This window comes from Anser brachyrhynchus (genome assembly GCF_964034855.1).
Source record: "Anser brachyrhynchus genome assembly, chromosome: 1".
NCBI lineage: Eukaryota > Metazoa > Chordata > Aves > Anseriformes > Anatidae > Anser > Anser brachyrhynchus.
In genome coordinates, this window is record NC_137694.1 from 92,842,568 (window position 1) to 92,863,009 (window position 20,442).

Genomic DNA, 20,442 nt, shown 5'->3' on the forward strand with positions numbered 1-20,442 from the left:
AGTGGAGGGCACGCACCCCGCTCCAGGCGAGTTGGTGGGAGGCAGAGCCACTGCTAAGTGGTTTTCAAAGTCACAGCCTGAAGTGGTCCCTTTTATCTGCTGCTCTTAAGCACCATTCATGCCATAAAGAGGAGACTGCATTCTCCCATGGAGATAACTGCGACCCGTGTCGGGGTTTTGAACCACACCGAATCTGTCTGGCTTTAAATAAACTGAGACAGGCAAGGGTTTAGCAAAGGGTTCAGTAAAGCCCCAAATCTCCATTAGGTATTTCTGTTTCAAACAGTCATCGCTTTAATCAGCCACCTGCCACGTTCTGCTGAGTGTTTCATGTTGCATCACACGGTCCAATAAATGCAACTTTTTCCTCCTTTTTGTTAGAGCGGGTCCCTGCTTTTCTCCTCCTTGAGCTGTGCCACCTTGAAAACTTGCCAAGATGATGGACATGTCGGAATTCGGGGAGGCTGCTCCCTTCCTACGAAAGAGTGAGAAGGAGCTGATGATGGCACAGACCGTTGCCTTCGATGGTGAGTTGTGGCACCATTTATGCTGGTGGTGGCGTGTTAACCCGGTAAGGGTTGCATCCATAATGTAGCTGGGGGAGTGCAGAGCAAAGCAGGATGCAAAGCCTCTGTTGCTGCTGCTGCTGCTGCTCTTGAGGTGGCTGGTTCAACCAAGTTTGAATAAGCTTCGTTATTCTGCAAAGCTACAAAGAGCCCTAAGGCAGTGCTGAAGGGAAGCAATCTATCAACTCGTACTAAGTAATTAGCTAGATTTAGAAGCAAGACATACTTGCACCGCACTGCTAAAAGAGAGATCGCTGCTTTGTCCATTTGGGAGAAAAATGTCGCACGCTGATGTTGCTGTAATTTGAGAAATTCTGTGACCTGACTAAATGTCCCTGTTGTACGTGTACCTCTGCTCGATTTGCATGTTTTATTGACAACCCAGTGCTAGGTTTTAACTTTCCATAAGTTATTTTTCATGAAATGGATTTGTGAACTCTGAGGTGTAGGAGTAAGAGTAAATTCACCAATAACCACAGCAGTATAATATTCAGAGTAGTTGCTAAAACAAGTAATCTGAAGTCCAACACAGCTAATGCAAACTTCTAAAAAGCAGCGTACATAACTCGGTGTGAGTTATTAATATTACTTTTTTCAAGACAGACTTCAAAGGAATGTGCAGGAATAAGGTTAAATCTGATAGCTGGCAGGCAAATAATATGGGCTGAATTCCTCATTCAGATAGCAATACTCTGTGGCTTTTTAGCAAATGGCTTCTTTTGAGCTCGGATCTCAGTTCCTCCATCTGCACACTGGTGATGATGATTGTGGATTTCCCATGGAGGCTGAGGCTTCGCCAGCATTCGTGAAATATTGTGACACCTTGTGCTGGGAGGATCTAGGGAAGCCAAGTGGTAGCTTCAAAGGAGAGACAACATTTGGAAGCCCTGAACCTTCTGTTTTGGCACTCAGCTCCCGCAGCACTGCCGATCTGCTGTGGTCCCAGAGGTTTAACTAACCCTAGCAATCTCACTTAGTAGGGCATAGCGTTATTATTCAACTCAAGACTGTGAACCCTCTGTCTCCTTAATTTCACAGGGAAGAAGAAATGTTGGGTTCCCGATGAGAAGAAGGCTTATGTTGAAGCTGAAATTACAGAAACCAGTGGTGGCAAAGTGACCGTCGAGACAACAGATGGACGGGTACGATAGCATTTTTGTCTGACCCATGATGAATGAGGGCTGAGCAGCAAGCCCCAGAACATACCTGGCTCAGTTTAAGCTCTGCTGCCCGGTTCATGCCATCCATGAAATAGGCTGTGAACAAGAAGCCTCAGTAACTGATAGCAAATAAGAAACAGCCAAGGGAAAAATAGGAATTTGCTGGTGCCTGAAGGAGAATTAGTATTTGCACAGCACTGTGAGCAGAGGTATGTGACAGACCAGTCCAGGTTTGGACCCCAGAGAGAGAAATGAGGAGGTGGGATGTAAAATCCTACGCTTATAGTGAATTCTCATGGCACCACAACCACACCACCACTCTCCTTATTTGTACCATCTCAGCCTTCCCTCCTTCTTTCAGTGTCTGTGAAAACAAATGGCATTATGTACATAGCCCACATTGAGCCAAAGAATCTCCCTCTACAGGGAAAATATGTTCTCCTCTAGGGTATGTGAAGTGACAGAAAATCTCAATGTTTTCCAGTGGTGCTGTACTCTATCTGTCTTTGCAGACCATGACTATAAAAGAAGATGATGTGCAGTCCATGAACCCTCCCAAATTTGACATGATTGAGGACATGGCTATGCTGACCCATCTGAATGAGGCATCTGTGTTGTACAACCTGAGGAAGCGCTACAGCAACTGGATGATTTATGTAAGGGTCACTACTCTGTATCTCTGGAAATATGCATTTCAAATGCTGTGATATTTGAGCATGTGATCTTCGTATTCAGTTTACAACTTGGATATGTTATAAGACTGAGGGTCTCACTCGCTTTTTCAGAAGGAAAAAGGAAAGTTCCTTGCAGTAATTTTGACTGAATACAGACAAAAGTGAATAAGATTGTGTCTAGCTCTCTGTTTTTCCTTGCTTGTCTAGGAAAGAGGTGTCATGGGACATATTTTCAGCAGTCAAGACCTTGGGGAGACCTAGTTTATTTTTCCACTTCTAATGCTAATCCATGCCATTACCAGCTATGGAGATTTCCTTGTTAAGAAACAATGCCTCAAGCTTAGAGCATACATATAACTCCTTTTAACTAGGAGCCTGTCTATCTTTAGTTCGGTAATTTTATTCCCTTCATTTTCAGTGTGGACATCTGTCTTGTTTTGCTCTGGCCTTTTTCCCCGCTCTGTATCTTCCCTATGACATCATTAACATAATTTCTGTTATCACCAGAGCAAGTTTCAGTGGTATCTAGTTTCATGAGGCCAAACTTTTGCCCTCAGCTTGCTACATCCAATTGTGTCTGAAGTCAGTCAGGAGAATCTATGGATTTTTCAAGCCAATCCTTATTCAGGTTTTTGGTTTACATCAGAGGAGTGAATTCAATTCAAATTCTGATTGTTATATAGCTTCCGTATTTAATAACCCCTGTATAAACATGTATGGCTTAAACCGTAGCTTTGTCTTGTAGATCATTATAGTTAGAAAATGAAATTTCATCATCTTGCTTAATCCATTTACAGCTTGTTTTATTTTGTTCGTTTGTTTTTCTGCTTAGAAAATTAGGACTGAAGACTCATGCCAAGGCCATTCTGGAGCAGGCCCTAATCCTATTTTAGGGGAAGACACCTGCAATCGTTAGCTCATTGAACTCATTAATCTATATGCACATAGTGCTTGTGCCCATATAATATCTGGGTTCTGAGAAGTTTTCTGCATTGACCCAGACTAAGTACCTGAAAAGTTACCGGCTAATGCTAACCCCCCAGTGTTACAACCGGAAACTCATTCTTCCTCAGAATTGTCAGGCCCCAGCTAATTGATAAAGCGAGCCCACAGAGTGACTATAAAGATATATTTTATTTATTTATTTATTTGCCAACTACATTTCTCCAAAAGCTGAAAAAGCTCTGGGGAATAGTACGACAAAGTTATTTTCTCTTTTGACATCCAACTGAAATTTGCCCCAGGGTGTTCACATCAAGTTAGTAATGGGAGATTTTTTTCTCCCAGATTTCTCTTCCTAAGAACAGAGTTCAAACAGAAAAGCTCTGACTTTTTTTTTTTCTTTTCATAATTATTGTTTTCAAGAGGAAACGGCTTTCAGTGGGTGGCCAGGTGGAAAATCAGACAGAGGTCTCCTTGCTGCTCCTCTGTTCATCTGGAGGAGCTGTTTCTCTCTGGTTGTCATCTTGACAATAATTTCTCCCCTTTGGAAAACTGCTTAATATCTGTTATGTTGGTACCATTGATTGCCAATGGGAAGTCCAGTAGCAAACCAGTAGCTTTAGGAATTCAGATCAAAGGCTGCAATTCTGACCAGAATTCAAAGACAGATCAAAAGCTGGCAACATCAGTTCCTGCTGGGTTAACTCAGATTTTCTTTCTTATTCCTTGAAAGTTTTTTTCCACCTTTTTCTTGTGTTTCCCTCTAGACCTACTCAGGCTTATTCTGCGTGACTATAAACCCCTACAAATGGTTGCCTGTCTACAAGGCGGAGGTTGTTGCTGCCTACAAAGGCAAGAGGCGCTCAGAGGCTCCTCCTCACATCTTCTCCATTGCTGATAACGCATACCATGACATGCTGCGTAGTAAGTGGCGCTCCCTGCTTTTAAATTTAGTTTTGCTTTATTTAGCAGACATGATTGATACCAGATGGCCGTTTGTGAGAGCATTTGCAGTGTGCACCAAATGTGCAGATACTCAACAAGCAACAGGGGCTTGGGAGTCTGCATCAGTAATTTTTTTTAATTACTGTTTTTTCTGCCCTGCCTGTCCCTGTGCTAGTTGTGGTAACAGCTCATTCTGATGCTCATCAGATGCAAACATTCAGAAGTTAATGAAGGGCAGCTATGGAGGATGCTGTGTGCACATCGTTGGCAACAACCTGCTGTGGATCAGCAGCGCTCTGACTGCGCGTGGGGTCTGAGTGCCTACTGTGCAGCAGCAAGCTCTGCTATTTTTCTGTGAAATCTCGCCCCAGCCCCCAAATTACTGGAAAAAGAGTTTGTCAGCAGAGGGCAGCAGTGATGTGCTTACACCGGGTCCTGTGAGGCTGCAGGATAAATCCCAAAGAGACTTGGTGTGGTCACGCGCTGCTGTCGCCTGGTTTTCATAAAATGGCAATCACCATCTTCTGAAAGGGGACAAAAGGTGCTGGGGCAGAGGCATGTCTGCAGAAAGATGCTCTTCTATCAGATGAGAGTGAAATATGGCCAGGCTGCCCAATATGTATCTCATCAAGATGTCTGGAATTAAAAGAGAAAAGAGGGATTCAGGCCCAGTGGTTCCTAGAATCTGCTTCTAGTTAGCATTTGCTGAACTGGCTTAATAATATATTGATTGCAAAACGTTCTTATAAACGTTTATTTCTGCTCAGGCCGTTAACAGTAGCGAGACTATAAAACTTGATTTCAGCAACATGGCTCACCAAAGAAGAGTACATATATACAGTGATGAATGGCCCATGAACAAGCAGTAGAATTGCTTGGGTTGGTGCAATAATGCAGGGCAGAGGGGTCAGATGTGAGCAGAGACCTACGCAGAAGTAAAGCAACATTTTGCTGACAGGAAATTACTTTCTTTTTGTTGTTTATTTCCTAGATGTAGGGGAATGTGCATGACTTGCAGGTCTTTAGTACTGACTTGAACAAAACATGAGAGGAGGCTTCAGGGTACGGGAAAAACTGGCACTGCTGGAGGTTGAACTAAATAATGCATATTTTTACCTTTCCACTGCTGCTTCCTGTGATTCTCTCCTGTCCATTCAGGACTGTTTCTGGAATAGTTGGTTCTGATTTGAAATGATAACAGTCAATTTCTACAGCCAACTAAGTTTGCCTCAATTCTTTTTTTTTTTTTTTTTTTTTTTTTTTTCCTCCACAGATCGAGAGAATCAGTCTATGCTGATCACGTAAGTGCTTCTCTTTTGGCTGATTTGAGATTCTTTTGCTGTGGAAAAAAACTTCAAAGGGAGAAAAAATACTATTGTAAAATCTCCTTGAAAATCCTATTGAAATACAAGTTGACCCTTAAAAGATCAGCTATATTGCCTGGAACTTGATCCAAGTCAAATAATTAGCAATTTAGCCACCTGATCGCTGCCTTGAGCCCCATTGGAAAGGAATAGCCCATTGAAAAGGAATAGAGGGTTTGATGGAGGCTGGCCCGTTTCTGATCTGCATTTGGTGTTCTTTCCAAGTAGGCATGAAAACAACTCAACAGGCAGTTAGAGAAGCTTCTTCCAGGGTTGTCTTTGCTATGTCTGTCCTCTCCAGACACAGAAGATTTTCTTCAAAATGTCGTTGTTCTTGCTGCAAAACATAGTCAAGAACATTGAATAGACCCATCCACAGGAAGGAAGATGACCAAGAAAAGAGGAGGCACATTTACTGTCAGTCATGAAAGACAGAGAGTTGTCTCTCTCTCTACACAGTTCACATATTCTACTGGATGATGCTGGCAAAATACTGCAGCTCTTCTGTATGTTTTTTAACTCATTAGCTGTATAGAGCTGGATCCTGAGTCTGGACATTTTTAATAAAACTTTCTATTAAAACTTAAAGGAAGCTCAAAGTAGTGTGGGTTTGCATTAGATTTCTGAATGCAGTCACATGAAGAATAAGTTGCTGTTGTTGTAGGCATTCACCTCTTCATTCAGTTAATATGACATGATTTCCCCTGGCATGACCCAAAAACAGGCTGCAGAAATCAGTCAGTGACTGTAAGAATAGCCTGTGCAGGGCATGGAGCTGACAGGATGGGCGGGCAAAAGAATGGGTTAGAGCTGATTGAGCGACTCTAATGTTACCTTCCTTCTTCCCCTAGTGGAGAATCCGGTGCTGGCAAGACTGTCAACACAAAACGTGTCATCCAGTACTTTGCCACAGTGGCAGCCCTGGGTGAACCTGGTAAAAAGAACGTAAGTCTGCCAGCGGCTGTTTCATTTCAAGCTTCTAAGATATTTGTTGTGCACAACATTGCAAGTCTGCATCCTGAGTGCTGGACCATGTGCTAGACCTCAATGGGCATGGTTAAGATAAGAAATTATTGGGAAAAGATATTGATGCATCTAAACGGCATTACTGAAACCATGTAGTCCTGAAGGTAGGAAGGCAATGCTCATCCAAATTTGCCATGTAGCAGGCAGAGAACCCCTTCTGGTTCTGAACTGCTGGTTGCTGATACTTTTTTCTAAGAGTTTTAGTTGTCACGTGTTAAATGTCTCTGAATGTGTTAAAGCTGGTCAAATGCTGGGAAGACCACGAAGATTAAGAAAAATAGATTTCTTTTCACATGGAAAACAGTCTTCAAAAGCATAGCTTTGATCAAAATGTCTGTTTTGTTGAAAAGTCCTTTTGTCCTCTAAAATAGGAATGTTTTGACAAAAGGTTTTTAAATCAACTTCTCTATATTTCCTTTTGGTTACGTGCTGTTCTGCTTTTAAGTGCTAAGGTTACAGTGAATACTGCATTCATGTTGGTTTTTTTTCTGTGTTGCTATGAGTTTATTCACTATGCTTCATTGCACTTCAAGGTTCAACGCTCTTTTGTGGCAAATTGATTCCTATGAACTATACGTATAAAGCTAAGACTTCAGCCGGCCTCAGACTCTGTTCACTCACCTCATGTTCCCAAAATCTCATATGCATTCATTTGAAGTCTGCAAAGCTCTCTTAGGAAATGATTGAGTGGTCCAGAGCCAGCCTTGTATGTGCATTGACATTGATGCTCATAATGGCATCAGAAATCTGGTATGCTCATGAAAAAATTGTGGAAATAACAGATATTGCAGCTAGAAGACTTTGTCCATGTAACTTGTCAGCTGAGGTCACATTTTATCTTCAATATCATCAGCCCTTTTTTCTAATACTCCAAGAATTCACGTGCAGCACAATCTGATTGTCTAAAACTTGCCTGTTTGCATTTACAATCTTTTATCCTTACCATCTGGTACCAGCCTCTTTCTGATTTATTAATCTTGTGGTTCCTTCTGGAACACCTCTGGAGCAAAACCAGGTATATGTTTGGAGTAAGGAGTTAAAATAATGAGCTGGGTAGGAAAAGCACTTGGCTATTTCGTGATGTGTAGTGAATGCAAAATAAGATTTCAGAAATTCCTGCTAGAATGTTGGCTCCGACTAGATGTCTAACCTTGCTAATGTTTATATTCTGTGATGTCCTTTTTGTGAGTACTCATTTTTTTTTTCCTGTCTTTTGACAGCAACCGGCTACCAAAACTGGGGTAAGCATTCAGCTTTGCTTTTTTTTACCTTTTCCATGTGAAGATGGTACTCAAATCTGTCATTCCATCTCATGAACCTCAGCATTTTGCTTTGCATGGTTCCCCTATTGAAGTGTTCCCTGAAGCCAAGGCAGTTGTAGTTTTCTTCAGCAAACTGAAGTTTGTGCAAGTGGTGGTTAATACTTTTCTCATTTCCAAAAATTCTAGACACTAAGAGCTCCGAGTGCTTTAAAAATTAATGCATTTCACTGCAGTGCTTGTCACTGTCTTCAGTTGCCCCTCTCCTACGCACATGCACTTGGATGTCCCCAGAGACTTCGCAGTACGGGAAGATATGGTGATTTCATCTGCATGCAGATGGCATAAATTATCAAATCTACAAAGCAAAACAGCAGAGAGCCGCTGAACATTTCAGGCCTTTTAAGCATTCCTAGCTGACTGCCAATTCTGCTGTTATGCCACTCATGCTGTGCCACCCCTCGGGTGGGACTAAGCTGCTTTGCTTGGGAGGCTTCTCTCTATGAGTGAATGCATGCCTGAGTTAGAGTTACTGTATGAGTTTGTCACCTGTAGGTTTCTCAATAGTACGGCAACCTTGATTTCTAGGGAACCTTGGAGGATCAAATCATTCAAGCAAACCCAGCCCTAGAAGCTTTTGGAAATGCCAAAACCCTGAGAAATGACAACTCGTCACGTTTTGTAAGTCTGTAATGCAACATAACGATGTCGTTGTCAACAATGCCACTTGGTAACATCTCTGCAGTAATCATTTCATAAATTGCTTCTCACTTTGTCCACTAAAATGGTTGGGCTTCTTCACAAGGAAGGAATAACAAAGTAGGATCTGTCTAGGAAAAACTATTGGAGGGATTAATGAGGAAAAAAGAACGATCAATCCACCTTAAATAGTAATTTAAACAATTCCATGAGCAGGAACCAAGCAAAGCCTCACTTTATTAAGCCCTTCACATCACCTAATTTTAAACAGCAATGGCAGATTCTCTCCATGACTGTTTCTGCTGCACAGCCTTATTTTCCTGCCATTTTCCACCAGCACAAGTCATCCCCCCTCTCTACAATACCTCTACGTTGTCATGAAGTGTCAGAGATGTACCACAATCCCTGCTCCCTCCTACATCTTCCCCCTCTGCAGACCCATACAGACAGCAGTTCTGCTTTCGATTCACACCATCTACTTTTTTTTTGGCTCAATAAGCTGTCCCTGCTTGTTTCTTAGTGTTGTCACGAGGGGGCCTCTCTTTGTTTTCATTAGACCTGTAAATAATAAGTCAGGACTGCAAATGAGGGGGAGTCGCTACACGCACACACATGCACACAGACTTCTGTGTCTCATGTTCAGGTTTATTGGCCTATTGCTCTGAGTCCCACGTTCTTGTAAAGCTGTAACATGAAACTGAAAGCCGCGTGCTTTCCCATATCTCAGCCTGGTACAACAGTACACAGTTATCCTTTCCCCACAAGCTGATTAAAGAGCTGTAGATACAGACTCAGGCTGCTTAGAAAACTGTTATATCATTGTTTGGTATTTCTCATTGAAAATGTGCCTGTGCAAAGCCACGTAGTTAGCACAAACTGATTCTTTGAACCAAATGATTGCTTTCAAGTTTTCCTCTTGGTATGCTATATGCACTAACTAGAATATTTTTCTCTGGGATTTAGGGTAAATTTATCCGAATCCATTTTGGAACCACAGGCAAACTGTCATCCGCTGATATTGAGATTTGTAAGCAGCAAACTTTTTCTTTTTTCTCTCTTTTTTCTTTTTTTTTTTTTCTTTTTAAAGTAATTAAAAGTACAATTCCTCATCTGAAAGCTTGGAGAACCTTACTCACTGAATTTTTCTTTGTGAAACCAGATTTACTGGAGAAATCCCGAGTGATTTTCCAGCAACCAGGCGAAAGAGACTATCACATCTTCTACCAAATCCTGTCAGGAAAGAAAGCAGAGTTACTAGGTAAGCATTTAATGGATGCACTCTTTAAGAACCAGCCTTTCTCTGAATAGAGAGCAGCTAAAGAGGAGACAAGGAGCAAAGTTGTGTTCAGAAAGTCCCTTACATTTCCACTGATGCAAGTACCCAATAAAGTGATGTGATTTTAGATATTAGAATAAGGGAATGAGACTTGGATGTGACTTCTAAAACATAGCATTATAAAGCCAAAACCCATCATATTGAATTCATGTACTTCAAGCTCTCAAAACATCTGGAAAAATCTATGCCTTTAAAAGTGCTTGTGGCAATAAAACTTTAAGCATGTTATTTGTGTGTGTGTGTGAGGAGCTTTGCTTATATATCCATGAAGAAAAACTATTTCCCTCTTCCTGTCCCAAATGGGCATAGTATCCTACCTAGCACAACTCATAGCAAAGGAGAATATGCACGGCTGCTTGGCGATCTCCCCTTTCAAGTTTCCCCTGGCTGAAGGCAGTCCCATAGACCTGCTGGAGAAGAGCAGAGAACAGATGAGGTCTCCTTGCTCCCATCTCCTAATGCTTTAAATAGAGCCTTCATCATTTAAGTGATGTGGTTAGCTGACTTTTATTTGTGCTCTAAGAAACACATTCTATAAAATGCATTGAAGAGTCACTCTGTTGCTATACTAAACTCCTGTTAAGCCGTAGCAATCATAGTCTGTTCTGAAGTCTTAACCTGACAGTGTGTGGTCAAGTCCCTAACCCTTTTAGCTTTTATGTGGCCTAATGACAATTATGGGAAAGATTTCAAGGAAGCATTGCACTGAGATTCCTCTGTGAATCCCTGTGCTGGGAAAATATGGTCCTTGTCATAAACTGTCTGTATATTCCACAAACAGCATTCACTTTTCTGGCCAGGAGGGGCACGTTTACAGGCTCTTGAAAAGTCTGAAACCAATGGTGGCTTTGCTTTGTAGACAAGAAATGTACATAAATACGTAGTTATCTAAATATAGATAAATATATGCATTTGTATTTGTCTATATTTATAAGTGATTGCATAAGATAGTGACTACATAGCAAAGTAACATGTAGACATAGAGAATGTGACTTTATATACACATAATAACAGACAAATGCATATGTATTTACACACATACTTAGATATGTACTTCCGCTCTATTCTGTACTGGTGAGGCCTCACCTCGAGTACTGTATGCGGTTTTGGGAGCCACAGTATTAGAAGGATATAAAACTATTAGCATCCAAAGGAAGATTACAAAGACGGTGAAGGGTCTAGAGGGCAAGACAGTATGAGGAGTGGCTGAGGGCCCTTGGTTTGTTCAGCCCAGAGCAGAGCAGGCTGAGGGGAGGCCTCATGGCGGCCTGCAGCTCCCTCACGAGGGGAGCGGAGGGGCAGGCGCTGAGCTCTGCTCTCTGGGGACAGCGACAGGACCCGAGGGGACGGCATGGAGCTGGGACAGGGGAGGGTCAGGCTGGGTGCTAGGGAAAGGTTCTGCACCCAGAGGGTGGTCGGGCACTGGGACAGGCTCCCCAGGGCAGTGGTCACAGCACCGAGCCTGAGGGAGTTCAAGAAGCATTTGGACAGTGCTCTCAGACACATGGTCTGTTTTTTTGAGTGCTTCTGTGTGGAGCCAGGAGTTGGACTTGATGATCCTTGCGGATCCCTTCCAACTCAGAATATTCTATGATGTATGTGTATGTAAATAAAACATTGACATCTAGCTTGGTCAAAGCTTGGTCTGCTGAATACAGGTGAAACTTTCTGTGGATTTAGGGAAGCAGGACTCTCTCTGAAGTATTGGAGCCTGATAGCTTTCTAGAAAATAAAACAATAATTTTCACTTTTGATGTGAAGAAAAAGGAAAGAGGAGAGAAGTAAAGAGCCATGTCCAGACTTTTGTTCATTAAGAGAAAAGAGTCTTCTCCAAAGAATCCTGAAACTCATTTTTTTCAGGGGGTCTGTCATAAGAGGGAACCATTCCTGTTGTCCCCATCTTGAATCCTGCTAAAATATTTTTCCTCTGTACCTAGATAGTGTTCTTACCCTCTACAGCCATGCAAAGCAGAAAGTAGGGCTATGTAGGAAATGGTGACCTCAGTATACTGTAAAACCTGCTTAATAGAAGTGTGTGCAGCATACCCAAATTCTTTTTGTTTACTCTTTCTCTAAATCTTGGTCTTCAGACATGAACAGTAGAATGAAAGAGTTGTTTGCTGCCCTGCACTTGAAAAAAGCATTGCACACGTTTGTGTAAATACAAGTGTATGTCAGATTTGATCCTTTCAATCTCTGTTTTTGGGGGGATATCTTGAATGGATGGAAGCTTTTACCATAGCAATTCCTTTCCAGATATGTTACTGGTCTCCACCAATCCATATGACTACCACTTTTGCTCACAAGGAGTAGTTACAGTGGACAACTTGGATGATGGAGAAGAATTGATGGCAACAGATGTAAGCCTGTATTGATTTCACTTTTTGCTTCAATGATTAGATGCATGTGCGGAGGAAAAGTGCTGTCCAGGAACCAAATTTCTGTCACTGAAACTACTAGAATAAATGGAAACAGGAATGGGTCTCAGTTGCATTCAAACCATGAATCATGAGGCCTGATAAAATATTATGCTTTTGAATCTGGCCCATATAATGCCTATGGGCTCAATGTTCTTACAATTTCGACGCATAAAACACTAAATAATGGGATCTCTTCCCTTGCTTCCCAGCCATTGCTGGGTCATCAGGGTGTTCCAGTGGCTGCTTTGAGATAATGCCCCTTGGCAGGTTAATAATATCTCCTGTGCAAAGGTAGATTGTGGGGCTGCAAAATGCCATTGCTGTTGAAGAGGCAAGCAATAAAATACCCATTTGTTTGCTTTTCACAGCAAGCCATGGACATCTTGGGATTTGTGCCAGATGAAAAGTCTGGTGCCTACAAACTCACGGGAGCCATCATGCACTTTGGGAACATGAAATTCAAACAACGACCCAGAGAAGAGCAGGCAGAAGCTGATGGCACTGAAAGTAAGAATAACACTTAACGTTACTCCTTACCTTCAAAAGTCTGGCATCAAGCCCTGTGCTGAGGAAGGTGCAGCCTTTTTGATTTGATCTTGTGCAGTATAGCTGCTGTTCAGCCAAGAGTGCTGCACTTCATTTCTAGCAGTGATTTGTACAGTGGCAAGCAACCTCACTTAGTAGAGAATGAATAGACACAGTCAGAGCAACACAATGAAACTCCATTTTTTTGACCATTTGAACAAAATGGTTGTAAAAAGTTGTTGCTTTAGCTTTCCATTTCATTTCCTCAGGCTTTCTTCTTTGCTTCCTCTAGCACATGAAATAGTACTGTTTCAACTGCCTATATCCATTGTGAAAATTTGTTCTTACATCTAAAGAGTTTGTCAAGTGTGTTTCTAGCTGACCTTCTCCGCCTCAGAACTGAGCATAGGTGCACCCAAGATGAATAATTTAAAAAGCAAGTTCTTTATCTAGTTTCTCTTTGGATGTAGATGAACTAATAACTTTATCTTGGCTAGGTATGTTTTCACATAGCAGTTCAGAGCCAGCTAAAACCTTGTTTTCTCCTGATCAGGTGCTGACAAAGCTGCCTACCTGATGGGCATCAACTCCTCTGATTTGGTTAAGGGTTTATTGCACCCTAGAGTGAAAGTTGGAAATGAGTATGTGACCAAAGGTCAAAGTGTTGAACAGGTAAGGATAAACTGTCACAGTGTTTGGATACCTGTTCCACAAGCCTGGAGGCTTCTGTAACATCCCAGAGAGATACTTGTTAAAAATATTAACATGCGTACGTGTTGTATGAACAGTGAATCCTCTAGTAACTGTTCTCATTTTATATCCCCAAACATGGGGGAATAGATGATGAAAGAGCAGGATACTGGTAAAAAGATTGACAAGGGGATAGTGGCTTGCACTGCCTTTGGGATTGTTTTTCAGATGCATTAGTAGCAGCCACTCAAGGAAATGAGGTGCTGTAAAACCACATGGGATTTGGTATCTAATTCTGGATGAGAATAGTTACCTAGAAGAGATGATCTGTGGATTATTTATACACTCATTTATTATTCATGTAATTCTAAGTCCTAGTGTGACCTCAATCAGCTAAAGGCAATATCCACTTAAAGGTACCTCTTAATTTAGGAAACAAATGTCCTTGGATTAGCACTGCTGCAGGCTGTAGTAGTATTCTAGAAGACACTTCAGCATTGTGGTTAAAATGAAAATCGTTGTCTGAAGGCAAGCTATGGCACAGGCTCAGTAACTGGAGAATTGCTGGAGAGAGCTACTACCCTATTGGTGTAGTCATGCATTTGGTAGGCTAAAGAAGAGGCACAGACATTTCCTTTCCAACGTCCTGCTCGTGACATAGCATCCTTCAAAATTAGAAACAAATGTCAAGGAGTAGCTTAAGCACAGACATCCCCTGTGCCTACAGTTCTGGTTATTATGGCTGACGTCAGGCCTGTGTGCTTTGTGGTACTTAACTCCACAGCAGTACAAGGGATGAAGCCTTTTGCTACTTGCCGTCCAGCTCTTTCCAAAGAGGAACTTTACTACAACTTTATGTACGTGTTTGTACACATGACTGCAATATATATAGCAATGATTTGAGGAGAAGTCAGCATAGATAATGAAAGAAGCTCTGTGTTGTATTAACTTGTAATCACCTCAGCGATTGTAAGAAAAATTGTGATATTTAAACTGTAAGTAGAGATTTTAAAATGCTAGTGTACTGAAATCCTTGTGTTCCGCAGTGAATTTTGTTGTATGTAGTGGCATTTTGAAACATATATTTTAGGTTTTGTATGCTGTTGGGGCCTTATCCAAGGCAGTGTATGATCGAATGTTCAAGTGGCTGGTGGTCCGTATCAACAAGACATTGGACACTAAGCTACCCAGACAGTTCTTCATTGGAGTCCTGGACATTGCTGGCTTTGAAATCTTTGATGTGAGTATTAATGTGTGAGGACTTGGGGAATGACATAGAAGTTACTTAACAATACCTCTTGCGATGGGTATTTTTTTCTTCTAAATGGACACAAACCCAAAAGTCAAGAAAGCTGTAAAGCAAACAGCATATATGACTTTACAAGGTTTTGCCATGAATATATGTAGACAACACTCAGTATTCAGCACAGCTGGACATGTTTATAGTTCCTGGGGAGGAAGCGGTTCTTTAGCAAAGACAACATCTCATATTGTTTGAGCTGAATTTTAGGACAGTGTGTCCACTGTAGCCACTTTTTCTCTTTGAGAGAAAGTGCCTTTTATAGGGTATAGTATTTCGTCATTTTTTTATTATCACCATAAAAAATGTCTGCAACATAAAGCACTTCATAGCTTCTGTTTCTCAGAATCCATTCCTGAGGGGTAAGTGCTTAATGCTATGATTTGCGCTCTGTATTAAGCAGAGCAAAGAGTGCACTGGCTCTGCTTTAGAGGACTTGGATGGCATGCTGCTGAGGAAAACGTGTGTGCATTCTAAGTGAGAGACCTGAACAAATCTGGGCATCCTCACGCTCCAGAGGACAGCACATGAGGCAGCCAGCAGCCTGCTATTGAACTCCCCCTCCTTTGCCTTCAGTGTAATGCTCAGTAGTTTCTCAACCTGTTACTGTTTAGAAGGTTATAAATGTAAATACCTTCCCTCTTGCTTTTCCGTTAAACCTGTGACATAGTTCACTATGTACAAACGCATCTCTTTTTAACTCCTGCAGTTCAACAGCTTTGAGCAACTCTGCATCAATTACACTAATGAGAAACTGCAACAGTTTTTCAATCATCACATGTTTGTCCTGGAGCAAGAAGAATATAAAAAGGAAGGCATTGAGTGGATATTCATTGATTTTGGCATGGACCTGCAGGCTTGTATTGATCTAATTGAGAAGGTATGTACAGGAGTGCTAAGGTGTATTTTATGAATTGTTTTTATTCATGATGTTCCTCTGGAGTTATCCTCAAATCCCAGTCAACAGACCAGGATAAACAGCAAGACAGATTTCTCACCATATGCAATATGGAATCAAAGAAAAATCAATATTTGTGCCATTTCTGGCTACTTACCTTTATTTCAAAAAGTTTGCCCTAAAGAGCCAACAGCAGCCACAACTTGTACTTGTTTTGTGTGGCTGTGTGGTCTTCCTTGCTTTTTACTTCACTTTTCTCTTCTCCTACTGTTCAACATTTTACTTTGTTCCACATATGCTTAATGTCAAACTTAATAGTCAGCTTTTCAGGGCAAATGTCATGTTTCAGTCACATGTCCTCTACCTCTAAACCATGATGTCCTGTTTCTTACATTACATGTTGATGTGCAAAGTCCTTCAGGCTCTCCCTAGCCTGAAGGCATTGCTTCCCTCCCACTGCTTCCCCAGCATAGAATATGCCTTTCCTTTTCCCTGCCTCATATATAACATAATATAGCCTTGTTGGGGCATGGTTTCTTGCTGTATCCCTTGCTGTATCTCTTTATGCCATCTCTGCTGGCATAACATCTAACCCTGTTGATCTTTGAGGAAAAATGGAATTTTGAGTCTTGCATTAGCAGGACATTTGGAACAACTGAAATAGTCAGATTATTACGTGCTCTTGTACTTAATCTCTTTCTTCTCCAGGGTTAGGATGTCTATGCATATCACCCTCGTCCCACAACAAATCTGTCCTGTCAACTCCTAGGAAGTTAGTCTATCTTGTTCTGAAAGATGAGCAATAAAATGTGAGTTGGTCCAATTGTCTAAACCAAACCATTTCTGGAAGCCATCAGAAAGCCTCCTAAGGCAGACGTGTCATACTGAATAGCCAAAGGTGTAGTTACTATTTTAACAGAATAGTCAAAGATTTCATCCTCAGAATGGGAAAAAATTTTGCAAGCTTAAACTTCCATCAGATCAAACATAAAGGCTGCATAGCCACAGTAGGTAGGCTAAACATTTTCCAAAAAAGATCTGGAGAGGGAATTTTTATCAGGGAGTATGGTAATAGGACAATGGGAAATGGCTTAAAATTGAAAGAGGGTAGATTTAGATTAGATATAAGGAAGAAATTCTTTACTGTGATGGTGGTGAGGCACTGGAACATGTAGCACAGAGAAGCTGTGGATGCCCCATCCCTGGAAGTGTTTGAGGCCAAGATGGGTGGAGATTTGGGCAACCTGGTCTAGTGGGAGGTGTCCCTGCCCATGGCAATTAGGTGATCCTTAATGTTCTTTACAACCCGAAGTATTCTATGATTCTATGATCTTTTTAATCAACAGCCATTGGGAATCCTGTCAATCCTTGAAGAGGAATGCATGTTCCCAAAAGCAACAGATATGACGTTCAAAGCCAAACTTTATGACAATCATCTTGGCAAGTCACCTAACTTGCAGAAGCCCAGGCCTGATAAGAAAAGGAAATATGAAGCTCACTTTGAACTTCTTCATTATGCTGGTGCAGTAAGTTCCTCTGTTTGCAAGTAGACATTATATTAGAGGTCTTCCAGGTGTGTGTGTGGGGAGGGGGGGAGGTTAGCCTGTAGCACACAGTGAGGGAGGGAGGGTGGAAAGGGTGAAGATGGAAAGGAGTTAAGAGCAAATGCCTGCTCTCTCTGCGTAAACATTGCAACACAGTAAGATGCCACCAGACTTTAGGACATCTGGTTCTTGGCTACACAAATAAAGGAAGTGAACTGAGGAGCTAACTGGGGGCTAACAGTGGTATTGCTAAAAATAAGCCTTGCCTTTTCTTTTTTGCTTCTCCTGTAATCAGATTCAGATTAGTGGTTAAACAGCAGCAGCATCTAACTTTCCATCTTGTTTCCCTGTACAAATGAACTAAGTAATTGCTGCCTAACTTCAGGAAGGTTTAAAAGAATAGATTTTACATCACTTATTACTCATGTTAGGACCAGTGTGTCAGTAGAGCCAAAGGAAGTGTCATTGATTTTGCTGTGAAGGCTTAGTTAACAGGTCTGCTGATGATGGGGTAAAGGAATATAATCCAATGTTGTGACACTCAAGTCAAAACATACACAATTTCAAAGCTGCATTTTCAGACTAGATGGGCAGAAAAAACTTGAGAGGGACATAAGAAATATTTTTTATCAAACTAGAATTGATAGGAAGCCTCAGTACAGCAGAGCTGGAACCTACCTAGTACTGGTTTGAGTTCATTTTAAAGTATAATTGAACTGTAAGCTGAGTTTGCTTTTATTATGAGAAGTAATGCCCATCTTGTTCTTTATCTGTAGATGTTAGTGTATTCAGCAAAGAAAATGAGAATTTTTATCTCCACATGGTACTATTAACAGAACATATTTTTTCACTAAACAGAGAGCCGTGGCAAAGTCCAGGAGTTAGTTTTTTAATCACTACATTTCTGTCAGAAAATCTTAATTATTTGAGTGTAGTATACTGTTGTGAAGTGAAATTATTACCTGTGTGTTTTATAGTTCAGCTGTTATAAGTAGGGTTCCTGGGACACTGATGATATGTGGTGTATTTACAGCCAGCCACTTGGAGTTCATAAGAAGATATAGGGACCAACAAGTTTGGAAAGAGTGTGCAGGATTCAGATGGTAATTGTTAGGAAGAGAGGTCGGGCAATTAGGAAGCAGAGAATTGGATGGAAAGTGATGGAAAAACTCGGTGGCTGGTCCTGCTCTGAGAACAGCATTTCACAAAAGGTCATTGGCTTCAAGCCAAGCTTTAAGGAACTCCTTTGACAGAGAGCATTTGCAACCTCTGGTTTATGCTTTCAACACCTTGCTGCAGGTTCCCTACAACATCATTGGATGGCTTGAGAAGAACAAAGACCCGCTTAATGAAACCGTAGTAGGGATTTTCCAAAAATCATCCAACAAACTCTTGGCAAGCCTGTTTGAAAGCTACGTTGGTGCTGACAGTGGTAAGCAGAATCAGCTCACATGAGTTTTTGTTCATTTCTGGGGTGTGTGCTTGGAAATGAATTTAAGAAACAACTATAAACTGCAATTGACTCAATGCTAAATGGAGCAATGACTAGTTATTTAGATGCACACAGCATCTGTAGGAGTCTGCCATGTTATCCTAAGTAGGCCATTAACTCAGCTAGTTTGAATGCATAATACCTCTAAGCAATTTTGGCGAGGAAATCTGTGTTGTGAACACTCCAGTGGGTGTTTGAGCATGCAAGTATTCAGTTATGCAGGCAAGTGTTTCACAAAACATTTTGTACATAAATGCCTGTCAACAAGAACAGCTCTTGTTCCCTATGCTGTAGTCCTCTTTGCTAGCCATCCTGAATTAAATAAGAAATACAATGTTTGAGAGAGAATCTTGAAATATTTTGTTGGATTAGTGGCAAGAAGATACTGAGTGCAACTGAACACTGTTCCTCCTTGGCCAAAGTAGTAGAAGATTTTACAAATATATCTTCCTTTCTGGTTGCTGCTGTTGATATATGTTTCTTTTTTCCTTTTATTTTGTTTTTGAAAAGACTGATAGACTAATGTACATCTAAGGATGCATTTAAGCCATATGCACTATACAGAACTGTTTTACTTGACAGAAGACAAGTAGCAAGCATCCAGAAAAAGGATGCTGAGTAAATAAGACTGGCATTCTTTACAAAGATGTAGTTCTTATGTCCTGAAGTTGCAATCGCTTACAGCCTATTTATTAGTAACCTCATTCGTGTGGATGATGTTGTCATGAATCATAAGACACTTGCTGAGAAAGCAAGCAGAATGCAGACTTCATAATGTGTTAAGAGATGGAGCTGAATATAAATAACAAAAATCATGCCATTAGCAAATTCTTGCAAGTTACTAACTGCCTATTTGCCTGTGGTAGTCCTGTCTGTCAGAATGCTACCTTGCTTTTCTTCAGTGTCGGGAGAAAAGAACAGCCTGCCCAGATTAGCCTCTTCCAGTCTTGGCAGTGTCACTTTGGAAAGGGGAAAAGGATTTTGATAATTGCATCAAACACGTTGTACTCTTCACCTCACCTTTTATATTGACTGTTGACAGATGACAGAATGTCAGACCTCCTGGGAATGATCTAATGGTCCAGTATTTTAAAAACTGCAGAAATTCAGAAATTGCTGTATATTTTGGGGTCATGCTTTGCTCATGTGTTGTGCAACTTTGTAAAGGTCATGTCAAAAATTATCATTTCTTTAAGTGATTTTGACTCTGAAGCTTTAAGCAAAATTCAGGGGATGCCAAGCTACTGTATCTAAAATTACAAAATAAATATTTATTTCTATCTATTCTGGCCAAACGTAATTTGCATGAGTTCAGTGTCTCATTAGCTGACGTGAGAATCAGTGTCTGTACAGTACAATATGCAGTACAAATTCTGCCTAAGCATTGCTTTCTTTAGCTTCTTCCCTTTCTGTATCATCACACCCTATAGGCATTTTAGTGAAATACAAGCTGTGTTGTTAGTTATCTTTTTCTGCCTTATTCATATTTATGGACTTTCTGTGTAACAAGTGATGCTGTCCAGATTTGAAATGAAAATGCAATGCAGAAAGCTTGCAATGGTATTTGACAAAAATCCTGATTGTGGACAGTGAGCTGCAAAC

The 20,442-nt window shown here is 41.1% G+C and overlaps 1 protein-coding gene across 1 annotated transcript in view; it reads left to right on the forward strand.

The window, feature by feature from the left end:
• MYH15 (myosin heavy chain 15) overlaps positions 1–20,442 on the forward strand; it is a 64,580-nt gene that overhangs the window by 17,303 nt on the left and 26,835 nt on the right. Inside the window, exons 3-19 of the mRNA XM_080576463.1 lie at positions 382–527; positions 1,605–1,708; positions 2,239–2,382; positions 4,110–4,266; positions 5,561–5,588; positions 6,503–6,596; positions 7,898–7,918; positions 8,525–8,617; positions 9,599–9,662; positions 9,795–9,893; positions 12,228–12,331; positions 12,760–12,898; positions 13,470–13,588; positions 14,697–14,846; positions 15,616–15,786; positions 17,151–17,330; positions 18,648–18,780. Of these exons, the coding sequence (XP_080432589.1) occupies positions 437–527; positions 1,605–1,708; positions 2,239–2,382; positions 4,110–4,266; positions 5,561–5,588; positions 6,503–6,596; positions 7,898–7,918; positions 8,525–8,617; positions 9,599–9,662; positions 9,795–9,893; positions 12,228–12,331; positions 12,760–12,898; positions 13,470–13,588; positions 14,697–14,846; positions 15,616–15,786; positions 17,151–17,330; positions 18,648–18,780 (1,891 nt within the window). The 5' untranslated portion in view covers positions 382–436. The remainder of the gene's footprint in view (positions 1–381; positions 528–1,604; positions 1,709–2,238; positions 2,383–4,109; positions 4,267–5,560; positions 5,589–6,502; positions 6,597–7,897; positions 7,919–8,524; positions 8,618–9,598; positions 9,663–9,794; positions 9,894–12,227; positions 12,332–12,759; positions 12,899–13,469; positions 13,589–14,696; positions 14,847–15,615; positions 15,787–17,150; positions 17,331–18,647; positions 18,781–20,442) is intronic.